The sequence below is a fragment of the Eurytemora carolleeae genome, unplaced genomic scaffold (genome assembly GCF_000591075.1).
Source record: "Eurytemora carolleeae unplaced genomic scaffold, Eaff_2.0 scaffold307, whole genome shotgun sequence".
In the NCBI taxonomy this organism is placed as follows: domain Eukaryota; kingdom Metazoa; phylum Arthropoda; class Copepoda; order Calanoida; family Temoridae; genus Eurytemora; species Eurytemora carolleeae.
Genome location: NW_019396268.1, coordinates 231,080 through 255,019, shown reverse-complemented (window position 1 = coordinate 255,019; position 23,940 = coordinate 231,080). Strand labels below are relative to the sequence as shown.

The window sequence follows — 23,940 nt, the reverse complement described above, 5'->3', positions numbered from 1 at the left end:
AATACTAAATCTAATACAGCTTTGATCAGACAAATGTTAAAAGGGTACAGTTGTTAATCGGACATACTACTATAAAATAATAAATCTAATACAGCTTTGATCAGACAAATGTTAAAAGGGTACAGTTGTTAATCGGACATACTACTATAAAATGTGGGTCCCTTGAAAGTACGTTGGAAGTTCTTCAAAGGCCAAAAATAAATAAAAAAATCATTGTTCCAACTAAAAAAGACAAATATTTTTTGCATTTTGCAAACTCACAATTTTCCGTATGGACAAAATGGATCATTTGATTGACCTTTAAAACCTTTTTTTTTGTAAAACTAAAAATTATCCGTTTTATTATAGTTATATTTGTATTCTATTCATAGTAAACTAAGATACAGGGTTACCCACAAAGGATGAGACTGCAGAGACGACTATACGGAATATATACTGTCTGTTTCCTTATATTTATGACCAACTATAAACTCCTTTCTTTATATGCCAAATCAATAAATAAACTATTTAACGCCATATTCAAGGCAAGGCACAATATTTGTTTTTTACTTATAATTGTTGTATATAAAAAGGTTTTGGTCGTCTTTACAGTCTCATCCTTTGTGGGTATAACCCTGTAGACGGGACAGTAAACTAAGAAGAATACACTATAGAAGAGAGAGAGTAGACTAAGATAATAATATAAAACAATATATATTTATTACCAGGCTTCTTTGCAGTTTTTTTTTTTAAATTAATTAAACTAAATACAAATAAAATTCTTCTATTTCAGAACTGGGTAAAGATGCAAAGAAAAATACTAGACAGCCATTTTCATATTTTTGATTTAGAGGCAGGGTCAATCAATTGTAAAATCTTTATAAAACGATCCATTTCAAAGATATTTTCGAGCATTTTTTCAAATATTTCGTAGATTTGACCAACGAATAATAAAAATGACACTAAACTGCATGTTTTAGGCATAGTTCCAATTATATATACATAGAACAGATGCTTGTAAATTTTTCCATGAAAAATAAATATTCTTGGCAACCACATATGGTGTCAACTAAGTCTAATTTAATCTAACAGAATTCACATTTTAGAATATCTTAGGTCTACGGCATTGGGTTGCAAAGCTATAATAGTGATTTAGAGAGGCAAAACCTTAATTCCTAACAGTTTTTAACCCCCTACTGTGTTTCTAACCACAAACAGAGCAATGTTTAGCAAAAGCTTTGTCTCATAAAATGAATTAGACAACTGTTTAACTATATATTATCAATTTGGACAAATAAGATGTATAAGGTGTGATTTTTTGATGCTTTGCATAACCCAACCCTTGAAAATCTCTTAAATACGTTTCAATTGTAGGCAAGCATCAAAAATGTTAAAGCTTCAAAACTGTCACTGAAACAATTTATATGAAATTCCCACTTTTCCCTCATAAAATGATTCTTTTATTTTGAAATATAAAAACCTTAGTATTGGAGGGGGGAGGGGGGAAGGGGGTTACTTGATATATACATATTCTAAGTCACAATTACATCAACATCATACTTTTGAGACCAAATCGACGGCTATCTGAGTCACAATTCTAAGTCACAACGTTGTCTAAGACTCATTCTAATTCACAATTTCTAAGAAAAATACCTACTTTGGAGACATACTTATGTCTAAGACTCATTCTAAGTCACGAATTGGACAAAACCATGACTTTTGAGACGAACTCATGTCTGAGACTCTTTCTAAGACTTATTCCAATTCATAACACATGTGACTAAGACTCATTCTAAGTCACAATCAGCCCAAACCATCGAGATATTAGTAATAGAGGGGGCATCTGGAATTTTAGACTTCTTGTTGTACAGCCACTGTACACAATGACCCGATCAGAAATTCTACCTGGGGGGATCATAATTCGTAGATCAGTTTTGAAAGTTATTGTTTGAAAGTGAAGACTTCAATATTCAATCAAAGAAAACAAGTCCATATGATTTTTGTATAAAAATGAGACATGACAAATAGAGAAAAAAATAAAAACCTTCTCCTTAACCCTATCTCTGCTGGGGTACTTGAGAACCAGAATATGCGGGGGGGGTCAATTTGACCGGTAACCGTCAAAAAGTCCTTGGAAAAAAGTTTCCGGCAAAAAAGTCCTAAAATTTCACACTGTAAAAGTCCTGTGGAAAAAAGTCCTTTTATTAAAAAGTCTCCGGAAATAAAGTCCTACCAATTCGAGACTTTATTTTCTAGGATTTTTTTCTGGCTCCAGTATGATTTTATACAAAAAAGTCCTCTAACAAGTGAAAATGCATGATTCACAATTCTAGGTTTTCTTTTCCTCGGATTTATTTTCTTTAGGACTTTTTTTCCTGGTATCTTATTTTCTGAGACTTTATTGGCAGCCCCCCACACTATTTTAGGAAAAAAAGTCCCAGGAATCCAAAACACCGGACTTTATTTCCACTGACAATTTTTCCAAGGACTTGATAAAATTCGGACTTTTTTTCCAAAGTTTTTATTTCCAACTGTTTTTTTTCCAGAAACTTTTTTTCCAGGGACTTTCCTACATAGATTCAATTTGACCCCCCCCCCCCTCTAAATCCCATTTTTGATGTATAAATATGACAAATGATACATCGTTGTTTACACAAATTTTGACACTACAATATCTCATTGTTGAAAAATATTAAAATTAACTGTCCACTCAATACCGTACAAATAGATGTACTTAGGATTAAACCCACTGTACTCTATGATACCAACTCAGTCACACTGTACAGTATAAACCTAGCCAGGCAAAATTAGGAGAGTTATGCCCGCCCCCTGGCCCAAACCCTCACCTTCTCTTAAGATTTATAACAATTGACCTTGTTATTAGGTTCGAGCAAAATATCCAAATCAGGAATATAATTATAATGTTAAATAAAAATTAAAAATTAAAGATTTTCAGGAGATAGTAAAAATTAACTTGTTTGAATTAATAATGTAGCAGATGTTCTCAAAGCTTACTGTTTTTTTTGTGTGAATTTATTTCCTTAGAAGAAAATACATATTCAAGTCAAGGTGTAAATATTTGGTTGTAATTTCTAACCCTTGCAACGCTTGATTTATATTTTTTTACAATATTATCAATCTTTTAAAATAAAATATTTTTCTCAAATATTTTATATTAAAATCTACAGAATGCATCTATGGGATTTCCTTCCAGCGAGCAGGTAAATTGATTTTTTTACATTTTCCTCCTTATTTCAATATTTATTTATTTTCGCAAATACTGAGATTTACGTAAAATAGTATAAAACCTATTGAAAATTTATCAAGACGACATTTGATAAATTCTTTCTGTGTATGGCTCATTCAGGGGTTAACTGTATCATTTCAGTTGTAATCACATGACTATATATGCTGATCAGCATTGACGGTCTGGACTAAGTCGGCATATAGTCAATATGAATTTATTCACTTTGGCATATAGTCGTACCGGCCTGACATACTATATTCTTACAAATGTTGTTGACTGCCAACTAACCGCAACTTGTGGCTTGATACCCATTCTGGAGTTATGTTTTACAATTTTTAAAGAGATACCCTCACTTTTTACAGAAAGCATAAAGTTATGAATTTAGTCTATTTTTGAAGGTTTTGTATTTCGCTCTCTTATTTCTAGCTGTGATTTTGAATGAAATGTTTACTATTTAGAAAAAAATTTGGGCAGTTATTTCTAAAATTTGGGCAGTTATTTCTAAAATTTGGGCAGTTATTTCTAAAATTTGGGCAGTTATTTCTAAAATTTGGGCAGTTATTTCTAAAATTTAATTTAAAATTTAAAGGGTATGTTTGGGAAAAAATAGAATGGGGTTTAAAGCTAAACTAATTCTTAAAATAAAAAATGTTTAGGAGAGAATTAATAGAACGCATTCAGCTGAAGAAGCAGAGAAAACTCTTACAGCAGCTGTAAGTAAAGATCAAACTCTTTATTTTAAGCTATTAAGCTCTTAATCTGTAAGCAACAGCTGGCTTTAATTCATTAATTATTGTTCAATAGCAAAGTTTTCCGTAGACTAAGGTATGGTTGGACAAATCTAATCTAAAAGGAAGGTTACATCCTGCAGTTTATTTGTAAAAGAACAAAGGGGCGCGCCTCTAGGCTCATTTAAGGTTGATAATCCAAGTTAAGGGTTTATAGGTTGATTTTAGGATGATAATCCCAGTGAAGGGTCAATAGGTGCTCGAAAGCTGGTTGATATCCTCTCTTTTCCACTACGCTTCTATAGCAAGTCGCAAACACAAAAAAATCAGTATTTAAAAAATACAAAATGTTAGTATAAATCGTTTTAATATTTGATAAAAAAAAATACTAGAATTAGGTAGGTAAGGAAAAATGAGGGGTCGATAGGATCAGGAGCATAAAACGTTTTATGACTTCTGAGAAATAAATACCCGGTGGTTACAAAAATTATTGCTTACAGCGATAATCACGAATTTTAAGCATTTCTATATTTAAAACGTGTTTCACTTTTCACGGATTTAGCGTAAATTGGCGGAGGAGGTTTGGTTTGGTTTCAGCGCTGGGAGGGTAGTTTTGCTTTCAAGACAACATCTATTGGAGAAAGGTTTCAAGACAGGGTTTATGGTCTACAATTAGGGTTGGTAATCGTTTTTGAAAACGATCGTTTAACGATCGTTTTTTGCTTCGTTAAACGATCATTTTTAAAAAACGATCGTTTCGTTTTCTCAAAAAAACGATCGTTTTTAAAACAACCCAAAAAACGATCGTTTCGTTTTTCGATTTTCCTCGACGTTTTCTTAACGAAACGATCGTTTTTTTCAAAAATCAAAACGTTACCAACCCTATCTACAATATTGTGTACTGTAATAAAACATTCACTGAACTTCCTTCTTCCTTATAAACTAAAGGTTAATTGACAAATACTTCTGAAGATCAGTTTAGTTTTGGGTGATGAAAATACAATTTATTTGAGAGGGTTGAACCTTAACATTTTGTATAGTGGTCGGCGTTTAAATCAATAGAATGAAGAAGACTTTTCTATTTAAGTTTTGACAGCTTCTCTTTGTTTTCATGTTTATGTGTGCATTCCGTTTTAAAGCTTTACAGAAAGCAAATTTTAAACCGAAAGTCGTCATTATTGTATTGATATATACGACGACGGCTGTATTTTCGTATTATATTTATGTTCCTTGAACTTAAGAGCTATCTATACTTTAGCTGCATTTTCTAACTTTAACAAAATTGTGAACCAAACAAAAGGATATAGGCTCGAAATGGAGATAAATAGGAGCTAAAGCAATGCAACTCGAAGCAGGAGGTAGGAGAATAAAAGTTCACTGAATTTTAAGCGTAAATTGTTTCTATTTTTTTACGAATTTAAATCTTATTGTTGCACGAGGATTTTGTTTACGTTTATGCAGAAACCTTGAACAGTATTTGGTTTGGAGAAGAAAGTGGACGGAGGTCTGACGGAGATGTAGTTTGTCAAAGACGACTTTTACAACAGGGTAGTTTATGGGATATGGTTCACAAAAATATTTTTTAAATATTGCATAATTTAGAATATACATGAAGGTGTTTTTGTACAATGCTACAATAACTGTCCTGAGGAGATAGATTGGGTTTTCAATCAATTCAAGGTGAAAAATGTGAAAACCCCTATTAGTGGTTTTTAGTGGTTAGCCGGTTAAAATTTTACTGCTGGAGCCATTGGTCAAGATACTGTTATAATAGAAATATGAGCACAATCACCTCATGGACAGCCAATCGAAAAACAAAAATGCCTCATTGTCCTTCAGTAAACAATGTAATGCCATCTGGAAAGAATAACTTCCATTCTGGAATTTTTCGTACTGTAGATTTTCTAGGTTAGTGTTTGTCTATGATTATAGTACTTGACCAATGGGTCCAGTAAAATTCTACTATATCGGATTATGTAACTTTTGAACTGATGTGGGTTTAAACAAACAAGCAGATTGTGTTTCAAAACAATTCAACAACTACGTTAATTTTACAACTTAAAATTACTTGAAACTTATATCTTGTGTTGTATTTTTATGTTTTTTTCGTGATTTGGTGTTATTCAATGTTTCTTCCAAGAAATAAACTACTGGTTAACGGCTCGTTAACGCCGTTAATAAAATTGAGATCGTTAACGAACGGAATCTTTGAAAAAAAACGAAACTACGTTCAGGTATGTTCAGTTTTGGATTATACTAGAAAAGTTTTTTTACGAAATTAATAACCGTTTACACGACTTGACAACAGTCTGAACGTGTCCAGCCCTAGTGGCATATCCCTCAGATTAAACATTTCGACACAGGGTTTTTTTTTTCTACCAAATTATTGGACGATTTGAAAAAATAAAAACAAATATTAATTCAGGATAAGACGTTTGTTAAGGGAGTGGTTGGAGGTTTAGATCCATTAAACCAAGAACAGATTCTTCAAATTATCACAAAGTATTCAGGGAGCTTGGCGCCTAAGGTAAATACATCGTCTCTCCCACTCCCAGCTCTGGTATTCCCAAATGTTGTCTGTACCCTTTTTTTGCTTTCTAAATTACTGAAAATAACAAGAAATATGTTGAGATTTCAATTTATTACAGAGACTGGTAACGTAATTTCAAGTGGCCTTCCATGCAAAAATGTCAATGGCCAATTCACAACGGTACCCTTAAAAGATTTGGCTATAAGTATAAATTAGATATTGATTTTTATAATTTTGAAAACTGTAGTTTTTTTCAAAATTGACTTTTTTATTGCTGTAAAACGTAGGAATAATTAGAGCAAACTACCGTTAAACTGAGCGAAAGGACAATATCTTCTACATTAATAATCAGAAAAAAGGTTTCAAGGATACTTTTGTGAATCGGGCTTTGTAACTTGAGTTTCTTTAAAGAAAACCAAACAATTTTTCTGGTTGTTTTTCAACTGCCGTCTTTCGCGGGACACACGACACAAATTTAAGATTTGTAGCTAAATGATTAAAACGTGATGGGCCTATTGCAGAGTTTTATCTACGTAATTTAAATGATCTTTCTTAATTTGTTAATTATTTTTTTAAAAAACTTTTTGAGACATTTCTTTCTGAAATGAGCTCATTTCAGTCCCTTTCTTTTCTAGTTTGTTGGAATACGACATTTGATTGGATTTGAAGATGATGACTACCTAGCTAGAGAAGATGTCCATAAAGGACTTCAGGTTAACATAATTTTAAGTGTCCCATAATTAGAGAGTTGCGCTGCATGTCCAATTCTCAATGGTAGACTTTGAACCAACGTTTTTTTATAATTCTAAATTGTGGTTTATGTTTAAAAGTAACCTACGGAATACGGAATACGGATTTATTTAACTAAATTTATAACGGTCTGAGAGTTGAAACTTTAGTCCTCGACCTAATTGCAGAAAAATCTTTACTTTATATTATTATGATTATTTTTATTATTATTGTTATTATTATTATTATTATCATTATTATTATTATGATTATTATTATTATTATTATTATTATTATTATTATTATTATTATTATTTTTATTATTTTTAACATTATTATTATTATTTTTATTATTATTATTATTATTATTATTATCATATTAATGTTATTATTATTATTATAATTATTGTTATCATTATTATCATTGGTATAAGTATTAGATTTAGCAGAATCAACAAAGAAAATGTACAGAATTTAACACATATTATGAAAGAAAACGGTGTTTTCTTTCTTCCTGAGATGTGGCTCAGATACTGGCGGAAAGGGTACCATTGTTAATGGAGAATGCACCTCATTGATATTATGTCGACAGTCTCTTTAAGGACTGAATGCAACACAAACATTATTTTAATCATGGTGAAAACATTTTTATAAATATAATTTCACCTTTTTATTAGATAATAGCGGATCATGGTCTTACTTTTGATATTCAAAGTTATCCTCAAACTATCAAACATATTCAAACTGTAGCAAAACAAGTCCCCAAGGTAACATTTATCTAGCATATCGTGTGCTCGACAAATCTCACAGCTTTGATAGAATTACTTAAAACATTGATAGAATTTTTTAAAACATTGATAGAATTTTTTAAAACTTTGATATCAAGTTACTTTAAACTTTGTTAGAATTTCTTAAAACTTTGATGTAATCTTATTATTCACATCAATAGAATCTCATAAAAATTTGATAGTATCTAGAACTGGGTATACAAAAGAAATTAGATATTTCACAAATCAGAAATTAACGTTTTATAGTTTGTTTTTTATCAAATATATTAATTTTGTCTAGCTGAAAATGGTGATTGATCATATCGGGAAACCTTTCTACGACGAGCCTTCAACCTTCAGGTCAAAATTTATTCTGGTTTAATCAAAATTAGAAATAAATCTTTTTTAAGTAGTATGGACATAATTTCTAATAATTTCTCTCCTTTTATAGGATGGCATTCACCGATTCACAATTAAAGTTATTAAATCCTAAATCAAAGCAACAACGAGAAATATAATGTTTTTTTTTTCTTTCTTTCTTAAAGAACTCTTTTAAAGGAAAACCTATAGAAAATATTCAAATAATGTAACTTATCCCATTGATACTTGATCAGACAAAGTATTAATCGAACTCCAAACTTTTTTCATTAAAGGTCACTTGAATATACGTTTACAGTCCCTTTATTCAGTGCATGGTGTGAGGATATAAGAAGTGCTGCGAAGTATCCAAATGTTTACTGTAAATTAAGTGGATTAATTAACGAAGTCCCAAGTAAGTTGAATATGCGTATCAAAATGTTTACTGTAAACTAAGTGGATTAATTAACGAAGTCCCAAGTAAGTTGAATATGCTGAGTTATTATTTTCAAAATATATATTTTACCGGAAAGTGTTTCCAAAGAAAATTATATCCGTTATTCGTTCCCAAGGAAATATTCATTAAAGATATTTTAAGGAATATGTTACAGGATTCTTGAGGTCCTACAAAACCCCTAAAAATAAAAATAAATCAGGGGGGGGAGCCTTAATAGGACTCTCTTCCAGTCAATGGTTATTTATCCGGAGATAATATTTCACAAAAATAATTTTTCTTCAGGGGATTATTTTCCAGAGAACCGTTCAAGGGAAAATTTTATTTTTGCATGAAATCCATATCTAAAGACATTTTTTCTTCTGGGAACATTTTTCAAGAAAAATTGGCCACAGATTTGTTCCGAATGACAAAAAATAAAGTCTTTGCCACAAAATCTTATTTCTAGTCATCTTTGTAACCTCATGGAGTAAACCTTTGATACTTCAAACTTGGATAATTTAATCTAACAGAATTCATAGTATCAAATATTTAAGTTCAACATCATTGGGTTGCAAAGATATAGGAATCAGAAAATCAGAGTTGTGTCAAAGACTTTATTTTTTGTCATTCGGAATAAATCTGTGGCCAATTTTTCAAAAATTCTTTCTTTAATGTTGGAATTTTGCCGATTATCAAAGTCATCTTTAAAGTTGTTTTAACAGAAATCAATATTCAAAAAAGTGTTTTAGGGAAATAAATATCTGACAGAAAAACTTGTTAACTAATGTCCTTGATTAGTAAAAAATAAATTTTATTGTTTTTAACTAAAAAACCCTCTAAAATTATTTAAGATTGGAATCTTGATGTGTTTCAACCTTACATAGATCATCTAATCAAGGTATTGTATCCATTTAATAATTTGTGGGAGAAAATCTTAAAAAATAATTATGATTGTTTACTTATATAAAAATTCTGAAAAAGTATACTAAATTGATTTCCCGTTTTTATATTTCTTGACGCATACAATTTTTATTTGAACAACATTTTATTTTTCACCCATAAAACTGTGGAACTGCATAAAGAAGACCCAATATATGAATTTAAATAGTCCATAAACATGCAGACCCATTTCACTTCTTATGTTGATTTTCGACCTAAAAATGATCAAATTATGTGCTTTATAACAACATCAAATACACATAAGATTGCCTAAATATCGTCTTTCTATTAAAAATATAATGTTACGATTTATCATCCTCAATATTATAGCCAGTTTCAAGAATTTATAACGTTAAAATAACTACCAAATGTATGTACACAAAAAATTTAAATATTTTAAAAAACAGAAAAAAAGCACAAAGAGGTTTTTAATAAATGAAACACAGGAGTTTGGTGTAAAAAGATGCATGTTTGGAAGTGATTGGCCTGTATGTATGCTTGCTTCACCAGAAATCGAATACAGGTATAAATATAATCATTCTGATATATACCTTTCACCAGATATATACCAAAATAAATATAATCATTCTGATATATACCTTTCACCAGATATAAACCAAAATACAGGTATAAATATAATCATTCTGATATATACCTTTCACCAGATATATACCAAAATACAGGTATAAATATAATCATTCTGATATATACCTTTCACCAGATAAATACCAAAATACAGGCATAAATATAATCATTCTGATATATACCTTTCACCAGATATATACCAAAATACAGGTATAAACATAATCATTCTGATATATACCTTTAACCAGATATATACCAAAATACAGGTATAAATATAATCATTCTGATATATACCTTTCACCAGATATATACCAAAATACAGGTATAAATATAATCATTCTGATATATACCTTTAACCAGATATATACCAAAATACAGGTATAAATATAATCATTCTGATATATACCTTTCACCAGATATATACCAAAATATTATTCTTTTGTGCTCTTGGGGCGTATTGCAATGTAAATAACTTTTATTAATAACGCCTTTTCGGCCGCCTTTTATAAACAACTTTAATTCTTAGCAGTCAATTTTCAAATTTAACCGTTCATAAATCTTCCCTGGGGTCATGTAAGCTCCTGGTTCAGCAGTTCAAACCCAGACAAGCCAGATTTCAATATACATGATGAATTCATGCTAATAATAATAGCTGTAGTTTTTACTTATTATTATGAAAGGTTATTAAATAAGGAACAGAATGAATTCATGGAAATATTTTTTTTACTCAATAGCAAATTTTTTATAAAAATATAATGTGTTAGAAAATATGATGTCTATAACGTTATTCCTATTTAAATTTTTTTACCTAGAGACGTGATAGCTCTTCTCGAGGATTTATTGAAAAATCTAACAAACGAAGAAAAAGACGACATTTTCTACAACAACGCAAAGAGGTTCTATGGGCTGTAAAAAATGTTTTTTAAAAGTTAGGACACCCTGTTTTAAACATGTAAATATACTTAAACAGATAATAAACATTTATTTCCAATACAGTGATAACCAGAAAACTCTGGAATAGGAAAACGACTATTAGGCTAAAGTTATGACTTTAAATACTCCAATGAACCTGAGACACGGCAATTGTATAATGTAAACTTAAATGTTGCTTAGTAACACGTTAACAACATCAAGTAGACCAAATTCTGGTTATCACTGTAGAGTTTCTGATGAGGCCGAGGGAGCTAATTCTGTATAAGTTCGAACTTAAAACTAAAAAAATCGTTTGCACACAAAAAAGCGTTTATATAAATCTATAGCTGGCTACCCTCAACAGATGGCACTTAAATGACGACCTAATGATCTAATGATTTAAATGTTCAATTTGGCTCTTTACTTGTTATTGATTTCATGTAATACGAGTAAGTGTAGCGCTTCAGGGAAATTGCCAAAATCAGGATATATAATCCGTACAGTCTTCGAAGTCTTTTTCTTTTAGAGGATTGTCCTACATTAAACTATGATAATTCATAAATGTTTAAAATTTAGAATGAATAAAATAGGATAGCTAGCTAAGCAGAGCTCAATACAGTTCCGTTTAAGGGACTGTTAGTGTAATTTCAAGTGACTCTCTTTGCACAGATCGACAAGGCCGATTCACAACTATACCATTAAAAGCATTATTTAATGAAGTAAGATTTAGATATTAATTTCGATATAGTATTTTTTTAGTTGTGGATTTTCTATAAACGTGACCGCATTTCTACTGTAGGATAACATAAGCAATTTTTTGAATTATACACTTTTGTGCCTAGTAAAACAACAATATATTCCACATAATTGATCAGTTAAAGGTTTCAAGGGTACCTCTGTGAATGGGGTATTTGCATGGAGGGTTATTTAAAGTTTCGATCACAATCCCTTTAAGGATCGAGCAGACTTAAAATAGTTCTAACGCACCTGCCAATTGTTTACATAAATTTGCACATTGGTCGGCTGTAGACTAAATCTGATTTCTTGTATGCATGTACAGTTGGAGCATATGTTTTGTGAACGAACGAAATATTTCGAAATGAACAAAACTTTTTCGTGAACGATAGTGTTGTTCAGAAAAATGAACAAATTGGATCGTTTAAGAGTCATGAAAAAAACTCGTTTTTTTTTAAATTAACGAAAAATAACGATATAAAATTGTAAACTATCGGTCGCATACTATGCCTAAGTCAGTCCGTTAACAAACAAATGTGAAAAGCTATCTTTATTTTTACTGAACGAAGGATTTTTCAGACAAACTTTTGAGAATACGATAGTTTTTTACAAACGATTTTATGGAACAAACGATTGTACTGAACAACCGATTTTATTGAACAAACGAAACGATTGTACTGAACTAACGATCTCACAAAACTAACAAGTTAATTTTTTTCTGAATGACTGAAAAAAATAACGAAATAATTCTTTTGAGGAAAATCCTAGTTCTTATTTTCGAAGAGTTAATCAAACAAATTTTACAATAATATTCGGTATATTTATTTTTACTTTTTTATTAGTTTTTAAAATCAACTTTACAACTTTTTCATCTGTTTCAGAACACATATGTGCGAAACAGTGCAGTTGGGCATTGTTCAAAAGCTTTCAAAAGTTTTACAAATTCTAAAATAAATTGTTAGTTCTACAATATAATTGTCTGGTTTCTCCACTTCGTAAAATGTTGAATGGGGAAGAAATGAATTGAGTTTTGCCACTAACTTAATTTTTCTAATCCCTAAATCTTTGCAACCTGATGTTAGAAACCGTAGATATTTCAAACGTATAGATTATCTAATTTAGCAGAATTCATAGTTTGAAATATCTAAGGTCTACAACATTGGGTTGCAAAGATATAGACATTAGAAAATCAGAGTTTGTGGTGCAAAGACTTAATTCTACTGGGAAGTTTTTGCTCACAACCCATTTTTTTCCAGCTAAATTATGTCTTCTATAATTTGTAAAATGTAATAAATATATTTTTGTGGAGCAACCTGACTAAAAAATAATAAAAAAAAACTTGATGTTGGAGAAACTGACGAAAATGGATGTCCATTCATTGGGAAACAAATATAGTGTCGTCTTTGTTATCTACGTCATGAGAGGACCACTGCCAGATATTCTAACCACAAGTTCCCGGCGTATAAAGTATGATATTTTATCTTTATATGTCCAACTGATAAACAGCAGTCCAGCGACTAAAAAAAAATTAATGAGAGCAGGATAAGAGAAGAGAAGGGCGACTTGAACACCCAAACAATTTTGAAAAAAAAATATGAAATAATTTTAAGACTTTCTTTCAAATTAAATAAACAATACAGAATGTCAAAATAAATATTTATAAAATTTCAATACATCAAAGTGTTAAATTTTTGATCTTTAATATTATTGGAGAATATAAAAAGCTGGAAGAGAAAAAGTACTCAAAAAGATTGTTGACTTATTTCAAAATATGCATAATACCCTAATTTTAGAAACAAATACTCTAATACACTCAAGAAAGTGTTCATTTAAAAAATCTTTTTCTAGTGTACTTTGCACTGTTTTATGATTCTTCATATATGTACTTTCGGGTCTATTTGTCTGTGTGTTTGTAAATAAACGTCAAAATGGTGAAACGATCGGGCTCAAATTTTTTGACATGGGATGAATGCTCAGAATCATTTTTAAAAATTGTCGCGAAAACATTTTGAAAATCCACGAAAAAATATATTATTAATATAATATTTAATAATCCGCGAAATTTTTTGTTAATGTTATTGTAGATATTGTAGGTATTGTAGATACAAAGAAAAGTTGTTCACAGATAGAACAACGATTAAAAGTTGAAATAGTAATGAAATAAAAGCCTAGTATAGTAGGTTTGAACAATGTTCAAAAGAAAATGTAAACTTTTCTTGGCTGAACAACTGAACTGATCGGGTCAACTGATCGGAAAAGTTTTTGGATTCTTAAAATTTTATAAATCTATCAATATTTTCATAAACATTCGCAAATTTTTTACTAATAAAAAGAAAAACCAAATTTAAATGCTATAATAGTTGCAAGGATAGGGGCATTAGTCATGATGCGCCCCAAAAGCCTTATTACCTAAAAGACTGGAAGCTACAGCTGGAACCCAGACGGAAACTGCTGCTGACTGGTTAGAGGATCTATTTAATCCTCCTCTACAGATCACCCCAGCTCCTTCCTCTCGATTGCAGGTGATATCAGACTAATCAATAATAACTTAATTGAATTTTCAGCCAATAACTATAAAAATAATTTATTTTTATTCTTTAACCCTTTTGCACCAAGAGCCCATTATTGGCTTCACCCTAGAAAACCGAGAGCTTTTCCATAAAAATTAAGAAAATTTCTGAAAAAATCACAAAATTATGACCTAAAAATAAAATTACTGTAAATCTCTAATATTGGTGTTCCTGTATTGATGGCCAAAAAGTCAATAATAGGGTTTCCAGTTTTAAGGACTTTACATGATATTTCTTCCTCGGTGTGAAAGGATTAAGTTTTTTATTATTTATTTACCTTAGTATTCATGCAACTTAGAAATGATTCTTCACCTCCAGTGCAGCTAACTTCAGACATCCCATATTTAGATGGCACAATTCCAAATCTAGATTCCTTGGTGGCACTTTCTGCCTCTTTAAACCCCAGAGTTCTGCAGACCACATGGGCATCGGCAAATGTCCAACCATCATCACAAACAGGCTTTCCCTCAAAGTAAACATTACCCTCATGGTCCCCCTGGCCTCCAATAAGGCAGATTTTGTTCTTCGCTTTACAATCTTCAGGAATTGTCATTAGGGTTCTATTGTCACATTTAACTCCAGCTCCTTCATTTCTTCCACAGTCAGATATTTTGACATGTTTGCAAAGTATTAATGCTTTTTCAGTTCCAGTGCACTCAACATCATCCATGGCAAAATCTGATTCTACTCTTCCAAAGTGAGATTCTAGATAGGGCATCAGCACATCTTGGTATCCAAGCTCTTGGCAAACTACTCTGCCATCTACAGAGTCCCATCTATCATCACAAACTGGTTTACCACCAACGTAAACATTGCCTTCATCAGGTGTAAGTCCACTTTTTAAACATACTACACCAGGGCTGTCGCAATTCCTGAGAGGCAGAACAACAACTGGTTTTGTTATGTTTGAAGTACTGTTGCAATCTCTTGGTCCAGATATAGCATTTGGACTGGGTTGAGCACTGTTCGACCCTTTTCTAAAACATTTGTGAGAATCCACATAGAAAGTAAAATATTTACATTCAGAGGAACTGAGGCAGTGAATCTGACAATCATGAGCAGAAGCAACAATGTCATAGTCTAAATAAACTCCTGGGCTATACCCGATCCCTGTTTGAAAGCAAGCATTCTCTACAGTACTTAATTGAACAGCAGTTCTAGTGTCACAGACAACACCAGCAGATTCTCCCAAACTACAGTCATGTCTATTAGAATGGTTGCAATCCTTGAGACGTTCCTCTGTTCCATCACAGCTAACCTGGTCCATGATAAAATTTTGCTGTCTATTTCTAAATCTTGACTCTTTTGTAAACATAAGAGCACCAATAAAGCCTAGCTCTTTGCAAACAATATTAGCAGATATGATGTTCCAGTCATCATCGCATACTGGCCTACCACCAACTAAAACATCACCTTCTGTATCATTCTTACCACCAGTAAGACATACCACCCATGGACTGTTACAATCTTTCAATACAGGTGATAAAGTTGACTGAGGAATGTAGCTAAGATCACTGCAGTTTCTGGGGCCAGATATGGCACCCTCTGTTGATCTTTTAGTGTTCCCTGTTTTTCTGTAACATTTTCTGCTGTCTTGGTAAAAAGAAAAATGAGAACAGTCAGGGTGAGCCATGCAATGTTTCTGACAAGACATGGCATTTGAAGCAACTTCAAAATCCAAATAGTCTCCAAAATTGTAAGAGACCCCATCATCAAAACAATGCTGCATTATTGCCTTTTCAGCTGCTATTTCTTCAAGTGATCGTTTATCACAAACTACACCTGCACCTTCTGTTGCCCCACAATCATCATCAGAGTTGTATGTGCAGTTAAATAATCTTTCTTCTGTTCCAATGCATTCAACATTGTCCATAATAAAGTTCACAGACACTTTCCCAAATTGACTTTCTTTGGTTATTCGCTCTACCTCATGGAAACCAAGCTCTCTACACACTACTCGTCCATCATTCATATCCCAGTTATCATCACAGACAGGTTTACCTCCAATAACAACATTTCCCTCATGATCCCCTCCACCTCCTACAAGACACAACTTTCCAGGTGTAATGCAAGGGTTGGATTCAATTGTGCTTCCCTCCCCTGCACAATGAGCAGGACCTGAAACTACATCAGGATTGTTCCTTCTGTTTTCATCAGAGGTTTTCATGTAGCACTCATTATTTGATAGATAATAGGAGAAGTAGGAGCAACCATTGTGGTTTTGACAGCGAACTTGACATGCCTGATAATCTATCTCTGTGAAATAGTCTAAATAGTCTCCATAACTATATCCAACACCAAAAGAATAACAAGAAGTATCTTTTTGTGCAGAAGAGACTGTCAATGCTGAACAGTTTCTGGGACCTGAAAATAAAAGAATCAGGAAAAAATAACAGAATTTTCAGGTTTTCACTTACCTGATATAGCTCCATCTTTGAATGTTTTAGAGTTTCCAATTTTTCTGTAGCATCTTTTTTGAGATGGATAGTAGGTAAAGTGCAAGCAAGTGTCCAGCTCCTAAGGTACAGATAGGGATGTTAACGTTTTCATTTTTATTAAAAACGATCGTTTCATTATGAAAACGATGAAAACGATGATGTAAAATAGAAAATGAAACAATCGTTTTTAAAAAGCTCATTTTTTAAAAATGGTCGTTTTTCAAAATGATCATTTTCATAAAACTCGTTGTTTCATTAACGATCGTTCACAACAACCCTTTGTAACAATCGTTGAAGACGACTTTTCGTTAATGATTGTTAGCAAAGAGAAGAAACCGACCTAAAGGGCATCTGTACTTATCATTGAGTATTTTTTAAGAAAATATCATGAAGTTTTCTGTTTTAGCTCCCACCCCCCACAACTGTAGAACTTCATGTAAGACGACATTCAATAAAGTTGCATGTAATTTTTTTCTTTTTAATTTTATCGATCGTTTTTAAAAACGATAAACAACCCTAGGACGGTACAAATATAGAATGTGGATTAGGAAAATAATGTGTTAATTTTGATTTAAGTAATGATGGACACAATAGTAACCATTAAGAGACAAGCATTTATTAGTTCTATTGGGAAATATTTGTGATGTATAGATGATGTGGGAAAAATACAATTCTTAGCCAATGATATATAAACTTTGGAGAAAAAACTCAGTGGTAGTGGTTGAATGTGCAGTTGAAATCTAACAAATGCGTTTATTTGTTTTATTTCAAAATAGTTCTATTGCTGAATTCTCACTTTTAAAGTAAATAATTTTGCCTTCAACTACTTTTTAGGGAACTTTTTTTATTTCAACAATTAAATTACTCATTTGTTTGCTTCCACTAATTTATGGAAAAATATAAAAAAATATATGCTTTTACAGCTGTTGGAGACCAAAAAAGCTTATTTGAAAATCATTATTATGGGAGTTAAACCACTTCTTCAACCACTTGTTTAACTGCTACTACTGTTTTTTTTCTTAAGAATATCTCATGACTTTTCAGGTCTAGAAGGAATAGAATGATAATACGATAACCTTGTGCTATACGTTTAAGAAAAGTATCTTAAAGAATACCTGGCAATATTTTTGACAGTCTTCCGGTGTTTCTACTTTATTATCCTGATCAATGCTATCACCAAAGGTGTAGGAGATATCATACTCATAACAATCACTAACAACAATAACATCATGTTTACTTAGCTTAGCAGAACCGGAATTTAAATCTCATGCCAGCTGGGGGGGGGGGGGTAGTGGTAAAGGTTGAAAATAGTAAATAAAGGGAATACTGTTAAATAATGCAATTCTGTTGGAATAAGTTTCTAAACTTTGAATCTCAATAATTTTCTTAATTTTGATCTAGTTTTATTATTGAATGGATTGTATTCCTTTGAGAAATGATTTGAGTTTCACACTCTACTCCAGCTCCCTCAGATACATCGCAATCTTCCTAAAATCTGGCAAGTAGTCCATTTCATAATTTTTGCATTTTTTAATATTTTCCAAACAAAACAAGAAACTTTTTATTATAAAATAATAAAATTTTGATCAAAGGCAAATTTTAAATTTTGGAATATTGATCAACCAAAACATGCTCAAAACTTTTCAGTCAGAGGGCATAGAGCACCCCCATGGAAACCTATTGTTATTATATATTGCCTGTTTAAATTTTTTGAATTGTGCTCAGTTTGTTTACCTGTGTTGAATGCTCACAATCCTGTAGGCGGGACTCCACCCCAATACATTTTACATTATCCATGACAAAATCTGAGCTAACATTCCCAAACCTGAAATAAATAAGTTTTAAAAGTTTTAAAAATAAAAATACAATAAGTTTGAATACTGTTATTATCCCATAAATATTTTGAATTATTAATATAATATTTTGAAACTAGTTTTCCTACCTAGATTCTCTGAATGCTTGTTTAGCCTGTTTTTATAATTAATCAAGATTATTTAAAAAATAATAATTTTAAGTTTCTCTTTGCAGATCGTTATCTATTTTGTATACCTTGTGTGGTGTACAGCAAAACCTTTAAATCTTTAAGATATTACAAAATAAAAACCATTCAAGACATCTATGTACATAAAAGAAACGGATTCGAACACTTGCCACTAAGCCCGTATATTTCTTTAACCGATAATGCGGAATTTTAAATTTTAAATCTATGAATTTATAAATAACAAATAAATTTGTAATCCTTGGCTGATTTATAACTTTATTTACAATTGATTGAAAATTGATTGATTGCTATTTAATCGTGTAATTGATTAATTGATTTCCTTCTGATATCCTAGTTCTCTGCAGACGACATAAGCATCTGCAATATCCCAATCATCATCACATACTGGGGACCCTCCCACCATCACATTCCCACTAAAAACAAAATTTTTAAAAACAATCGAAGTTTTGAATGATGAAGGCCGTACAGTTTATTAAAAAAAAATCATAAAACAGTGAATTTTGAAATCCAAATCGACAAAAAAATTGCAGTTAAAGAAATATTTTAAAATAAAAAATATATTTAAATTTCTTTTTCTTTTAATTTTCATTACTTTTTAATTTAATTATTTAATCAAATAAAGATAGATATTGCAATTTACGGAATTAAGATTATCTGAATTAAACAAATTATTTTTGAATTTATCGTTTATTTATTATGATCAAACAAAAGAATTGAAAGTATTTATGTTTCGACTGAAAATGCATTATTGTGAAAAAATCTTATTTCCAATGAATTAATTAATATACCCAGTGCCCACTAGATTAAAAGTAAAATTGCACTCATAAATATTTAGCGGTTCAAATATTGTTACAAGTTTCTAGAAAAAATGTAGAGAATATTTTTCTCACTTTTTAAAGCTAAATTCGAATTGTTGCAATTAATATGAGAGAGAGTTTGTTTATTAATGTTATGATTGAATATTGATCGATTCTTTATGCAGTTTATCGTGTTTTGAGTGTTAAGTTACATGTCCCTTAAAACATGACAATTCAAGGTCGACCAAGTATACTATTTCATATACAGGGTGTCCCACGAAACATGACATGTTGGTGAATAGTTTAGAATGTCTTCTTTTGATATCAAAGATGATGATAAGAAATACTAAATGGCAGTGATATCATAGTAAAATATATATTTATGAGAAAAGGTTTGATTTAAGAAATATACTGCAAAAAGTCTTAAATAACTACTACAGTATCATAGAACAAAACATTGAAAACTATTCACCAACTGTCAAGTTTCGTGGGACACCCTGTACATAAAGTGCTTTAGTTCGCCATGTCTGTTAACAGTTTTTATAAGCGTTTTAATGATTTTGAAATAAAAGATATTCAGTGTCATACTTGACCTTAGGAAACCATAGAAAGTGTTGCCTTAAAAAATCGTACTAAAAAATCTGAAGATGAAAATAATCTGAAAAATATAGATTGTTAGAATTGTATTTATGTAGGGGTGTTTATGCATATACAATGTACATAAAGGTGTATGCGGGGGTGTTTATGCATGTACAATGTACATAAAGGTGTATGCGGGGGTGTTTATGCATGTACAATGTAAACGAAAAATGAAAGAAGCAAGACGACCTAAAGGTTATCTTTGAAAATACTTGACAGTACATTGACTGTACAAAAAAGTCAGACTATATTTTGGAAATACCAGGACTTGTTGAAAATTTTGTAATTATTGTTTCCTAAAGTCAAGTTACGTGGGGACACCGTAGGTTACCTTTAGCGGGCCAAACTGTAACTCTTAAAGTTATGTAATAAAAATGGGAACGGAGGTTTATCTTGATAAATTATCTCGGCGCTGGAGAGGAATTTCTGCCCAGTTTTGGACAATTTTAGAAACGCCGCGTATTTGATCTGGTCTCTTACATGTATTCTGAGGTTCCAGGGTCACCACCAACCAGGCATACAGTTCCAGGGGCCTCACAGTTTCTAGCAGCTCTATAATACACTTGCTTGTTGTACATATATAAATGTGAAATGTACATATGTAAATGTGCAATGTACATATGTATATGTGCAATGTACATATGTAAATGTACAATATACATATGTAAATGTGCAATGTAGATATGTAGATGGTAATGTACATATGCAAATGTACAATGTACATATGTACATTGCACATATACATATGTAAATGTAATATGTACATATGTATAAGTGCAATGTACATATGTAAATGTGCAATGTACATATGTATATGTGTAATGTACAAATGTATATGTGTAATGTACATATGTATATGTGCAATGGACAAATGTAAATGTACAATGTACATATGTATATGTGTAATGCACATATGTAAAAGTAAAATGTACATATGTAAATGTGCAATGTTAATATAGGTAGAGATGGGCATCGTTTTAGAGAACAAACGAAATCAATTTTAGTTGAGCGATTAAAAAAAACGAAATGGGTCGTTCACGAACGATGAACGTACGAAATGAAAGAAGCCGAACGCGCCCATCTCTATATATAGGCCTGGGCAGCTTTATTATAACGGCGAAAGCCGATAATGTGTTTGCCTAACCCAACAATATGTTTTTTTATTTTCAGAGCAAAAACCTTTTATTAGATTAACTTCTAATTTTAGTATTTGGTTAGAATGTGTAAAAGCTGCCCAGGCATTGTACATACTTTTTGGCAAACACCAGAAAAAATAAAATACTAGGTGGCTACACAAATACATGAAACGACGACTTGCACCTCTCTGAAGTTGAAATAAGCTTGGGCTATCTAACCCAATGAACAGTATTGGAGCTCTTAACCTTATCCCTGCTGGGGTAATTGAAAACCAGGATACACTGGGGGGGGGCGGAATTCGACCCCCCCCCCCTCTATTTGGATATCCCATGTTTGATGTCCAATGACAAATAATACATCATTTGAAAGCTCTATGCTCTACTTTTTCATTTTTTTTTTGAAAAATCCAGTTTTTTTGTAAAAATGTTTGCAAAAAAATGTCCAAAAGACGATAAAATATACATTTCTGAAAAGCCTTTGACCATGCCATTTCAAATATGCAAAATTTTAAATAACCTTATGTGCAATTAAGAAAAACCTAAGACAGGTTTATGCAAAAAAATTGCAAAATTTTTTTTGCAAAACTTGTGCAATCCGTTTTCTTATAACATAGGCTTTTCCAAAAAGCTATTAATTATCAAAACCTGATAACTGAAAATGGGTCAAAACAATGATTTAATTTGTTACAGGAAAAAGTAGTCATTTAGGCAGTATGCCTGAGGGTTCAGGCAGTTAGTATTCAAAGTGATTAAAGGTTAGTATTAGGTTTTAGACCTAAAATGAGGGCTATGGGTATTTAGGAAAAGTCAAAAAAATTTCAACATCCTCAAACCAACACTTTTTGAGTTATGCAAAAAAAACTACAGGGGGGGGCAAATTGACCCCCCCCCAGCAGGAATAGGGTTAAACAATGTTGAAAGAAACTCTAACATTTGATCAAACCTACTGAAATAATTACTTGTTTAAAGTAAAAAATTGTAAGATATGGCTAATATTCTGTTCATGATTTCAAAGAACGTAGAAAATGTCACGTGTTCTTCTGAAAGTCCTAAGAGTGTACAAGGAGGCAAAGATGCAATATAGAAAGTCGTCGTTAGTTGTACTTATATACCGCCATAGCAATAGTGCATTGTAATTATTGAAAGGTCTGTTAACATAAATATGTACAAACCTATCAGTTGTTGAGGGGGCAGTGCTTGTTATTGTTGTTGTTAATTCACTGGGACTTCCAGTTGTAGAATCTCATAAAATCAAACAAAAAATAGAAAAATATTCGTTTTCTCAAAAACTCCATAAATAATAATTCTAATTCTTGGGACACATTTGAGAGGTATAACTTAAATTACGAGATATTATATACTTTACAGCATAAACTATTATGATGAAGAGAGACAAACAACACTGTGTAATAGAAAGACGACCGTTAAGCAATATCATGTGTTTAGATGTGTTTGATGTTCATTAATCTATCTAATAAGCTGTAACTTATAATTCCAAAAATGCTAACAAAACTAACGAAATCCCATGGGTTTAGAAAAGATGCTACAGTATATTATTTCTCTTACTCAGGAAATGTGACGATGTTAAGGGAGAATTTTAACAATAAGGTGGAATTAATTTACCACTCTGCATGATCCAAAAACCGTTAAATAAGGTTTTCGCTTACCAGTTTCTTTTGATGGGGAAACAGAGAGAATAAAATGAAAGACGACATATAAAACAGTATTTTGCAGTTTCTTCATGGTTTTCCACTCTTAGGCTCTTACTTCAACAAAAACTCTGGGAAAACTAAATATGCTATTGCAATTCCACCCACAACCCCCCCTCCCTTCTCATGATGACATTTTGATCCCCCCCCTCCTCTATTTCATTTATGTAGCATGTAGATAAGCTCTTGTTAATCAGATCAAATGACAATTTTTAAAATGTTCATGAGTTCTGGGAAAAAACAAATGCGGAGCTAGAATTGTATAATACAATGGAACCCATTAAACTCTGGAATAAGAAGACGAATTTTAGACTCAAGTTAAGATTTTGAATAGTCCAACATAAATATGAAACACAGCAATTTAGCAATGTAAACAGACCGATTTCTCTTAATAAATTGATTTTCATTCTGCAACAGTAAAACTATTTTAATAAATAAATAAATTTGTTCTTGCCATTTTTCCACCTTCTAAATTAACGGAAATATTAACTTATTGTTAAAACCATTACTAAAGTAATTAGTTACTAGGACATAGTCCTAAATGTGGACACGACCAGATTGAACCCCACATCCCATTCACCACTGCTATGGTCGGCAGCTCCTGGCTCTTTAAGACTCACAACTGGTGTATTAAGAGATCCCCATTAAAGCAATCAAACTCCTCAAAATTCGTTCCTCAAAATTCTTTCCTAAAATGATCATCCT

The 23,940-nt window shown here is 31.4% G+C and overlaps 2 protein-coding genes across 2 annotated transcripts; one reads left to right on the top strand and one right to left on the bottom strand.

Annotated features, from left to right (window-relative positions):
- The first annotated feature begins 740 nt into the window (after window positions 1–740).
- On the top strand, window positions 741–11,275 carry LOC111699773 (uncharacterized protein y4mH). The gene is made up of 13 exons (XM_023470505.1): window positions 741–832; window positions 2,864–2,887; window positions 3,168–3,200; window positions 3,883–3,939; window positions 5,557–5,634; window positions 6,380–6,481; window positions 7,120–7,197; window positions 7,891–7,980; window positions 8,282–8,340; window positions 8,670–8,752; window positions 9,625–9,671; window positions 10,159–10,235; window positions 11,110–11,275. Exons 1-13 carry the CDS (start codon window positions 785–787, stop codon window positions 11,207–11,209), a joined length of 876 nt encoding a protein of 291 aa, XP_023326273.1. The 5' UTR covers window positions 741–784; the 3' UTR covers window positions 11,210–11,275.
- A 1,812-nt stretch (window positions 11,276–13,087) lies between these two features.
- LOC111699756 (deleted in malignant brain tumors 1 protein) lies at window positions 13,088–23,318 on the bottom strand. Its single transcript, XM_023470489.1, has 12 exons — window positions 23,194–23,318; window positions 22,699–22,768; window positions 20,871–20,942; window positions 19,274–19,367; window positions 18,895–18,920; window positions 18,687–18,777; window positions 18,379–18,440; window positions 18,068–18,164; window positions 16,932–17,031; window positions 14,792–16,878; window positions 14,354–14,477; window positions 13,088–13,461 (listed from the first exon to the last, which is right to left on the bottom strand). The coding sequence occupies exons 1-12, from the start codon at window positions 23,267–23,269 to the stop codon at window positions 13,355–13,357; spliced, it is 3,006 nt and encodes a 1,001-aa protein (XP_023326257.1). The 5' UTR covers window positions 23,270–23,318; the 3' UTR covers window positions 13,088–13,354.
- Window positions 23,319–23,940: the final 622 nt, after the last annotated feature.

What these genes read in the sequence shown, in the direction of transcription:
- LOC111699773 (XM_023470505.1), top strand. Translation starts at nt 785, where the DNA reads ATGCAAAGAAAAATACTAGACAGCCATTTTCATATTTTTGATTTAGAG. An exon ending in GGGTTTTCAATCAATTCAAG is followed by an intron (nt 5,635 to 6,379) that starts GTGAAAAATGTG and finishes ATATTAATTCAG; the next exon opens with GATAAGACGTTTGTTAAGGG. An exon ending in ATTAATTAACGAAGTCCCAA is followed by an intron (nt 8,753 to 9,624) that starts GTAAGTTGAATA and finishes AAATTATTTAAG; the next exon opens with ATTGGAATCTTGATGTGTTT.
- LOC111699756 (XM_023470489.1), bottom strand. Translation starts at nt 23,269, where the DNA reads ATGAAGAAACTGCAAAATACTGTTTTATATGTCGTCTTTCATTTTATT. An exon ending in ACTCAAATCATTTCTCAAAG is followed by an intron (nt 18,165 to 18,378) that starts GAATACAATCCA and finishes TATTGTTGTTAG; the next exon opens with TGATTGTTATGAGTATGATA. An exon ending in ACTGTCAAAAATATTGCCAG is followed by an intron (nt 17,032 to 18,067) that starts GTATTCTTTAAG and finishes TCTGTACCTTAG; the next exon opens with GAGCTGGACACTTGCTTGCA.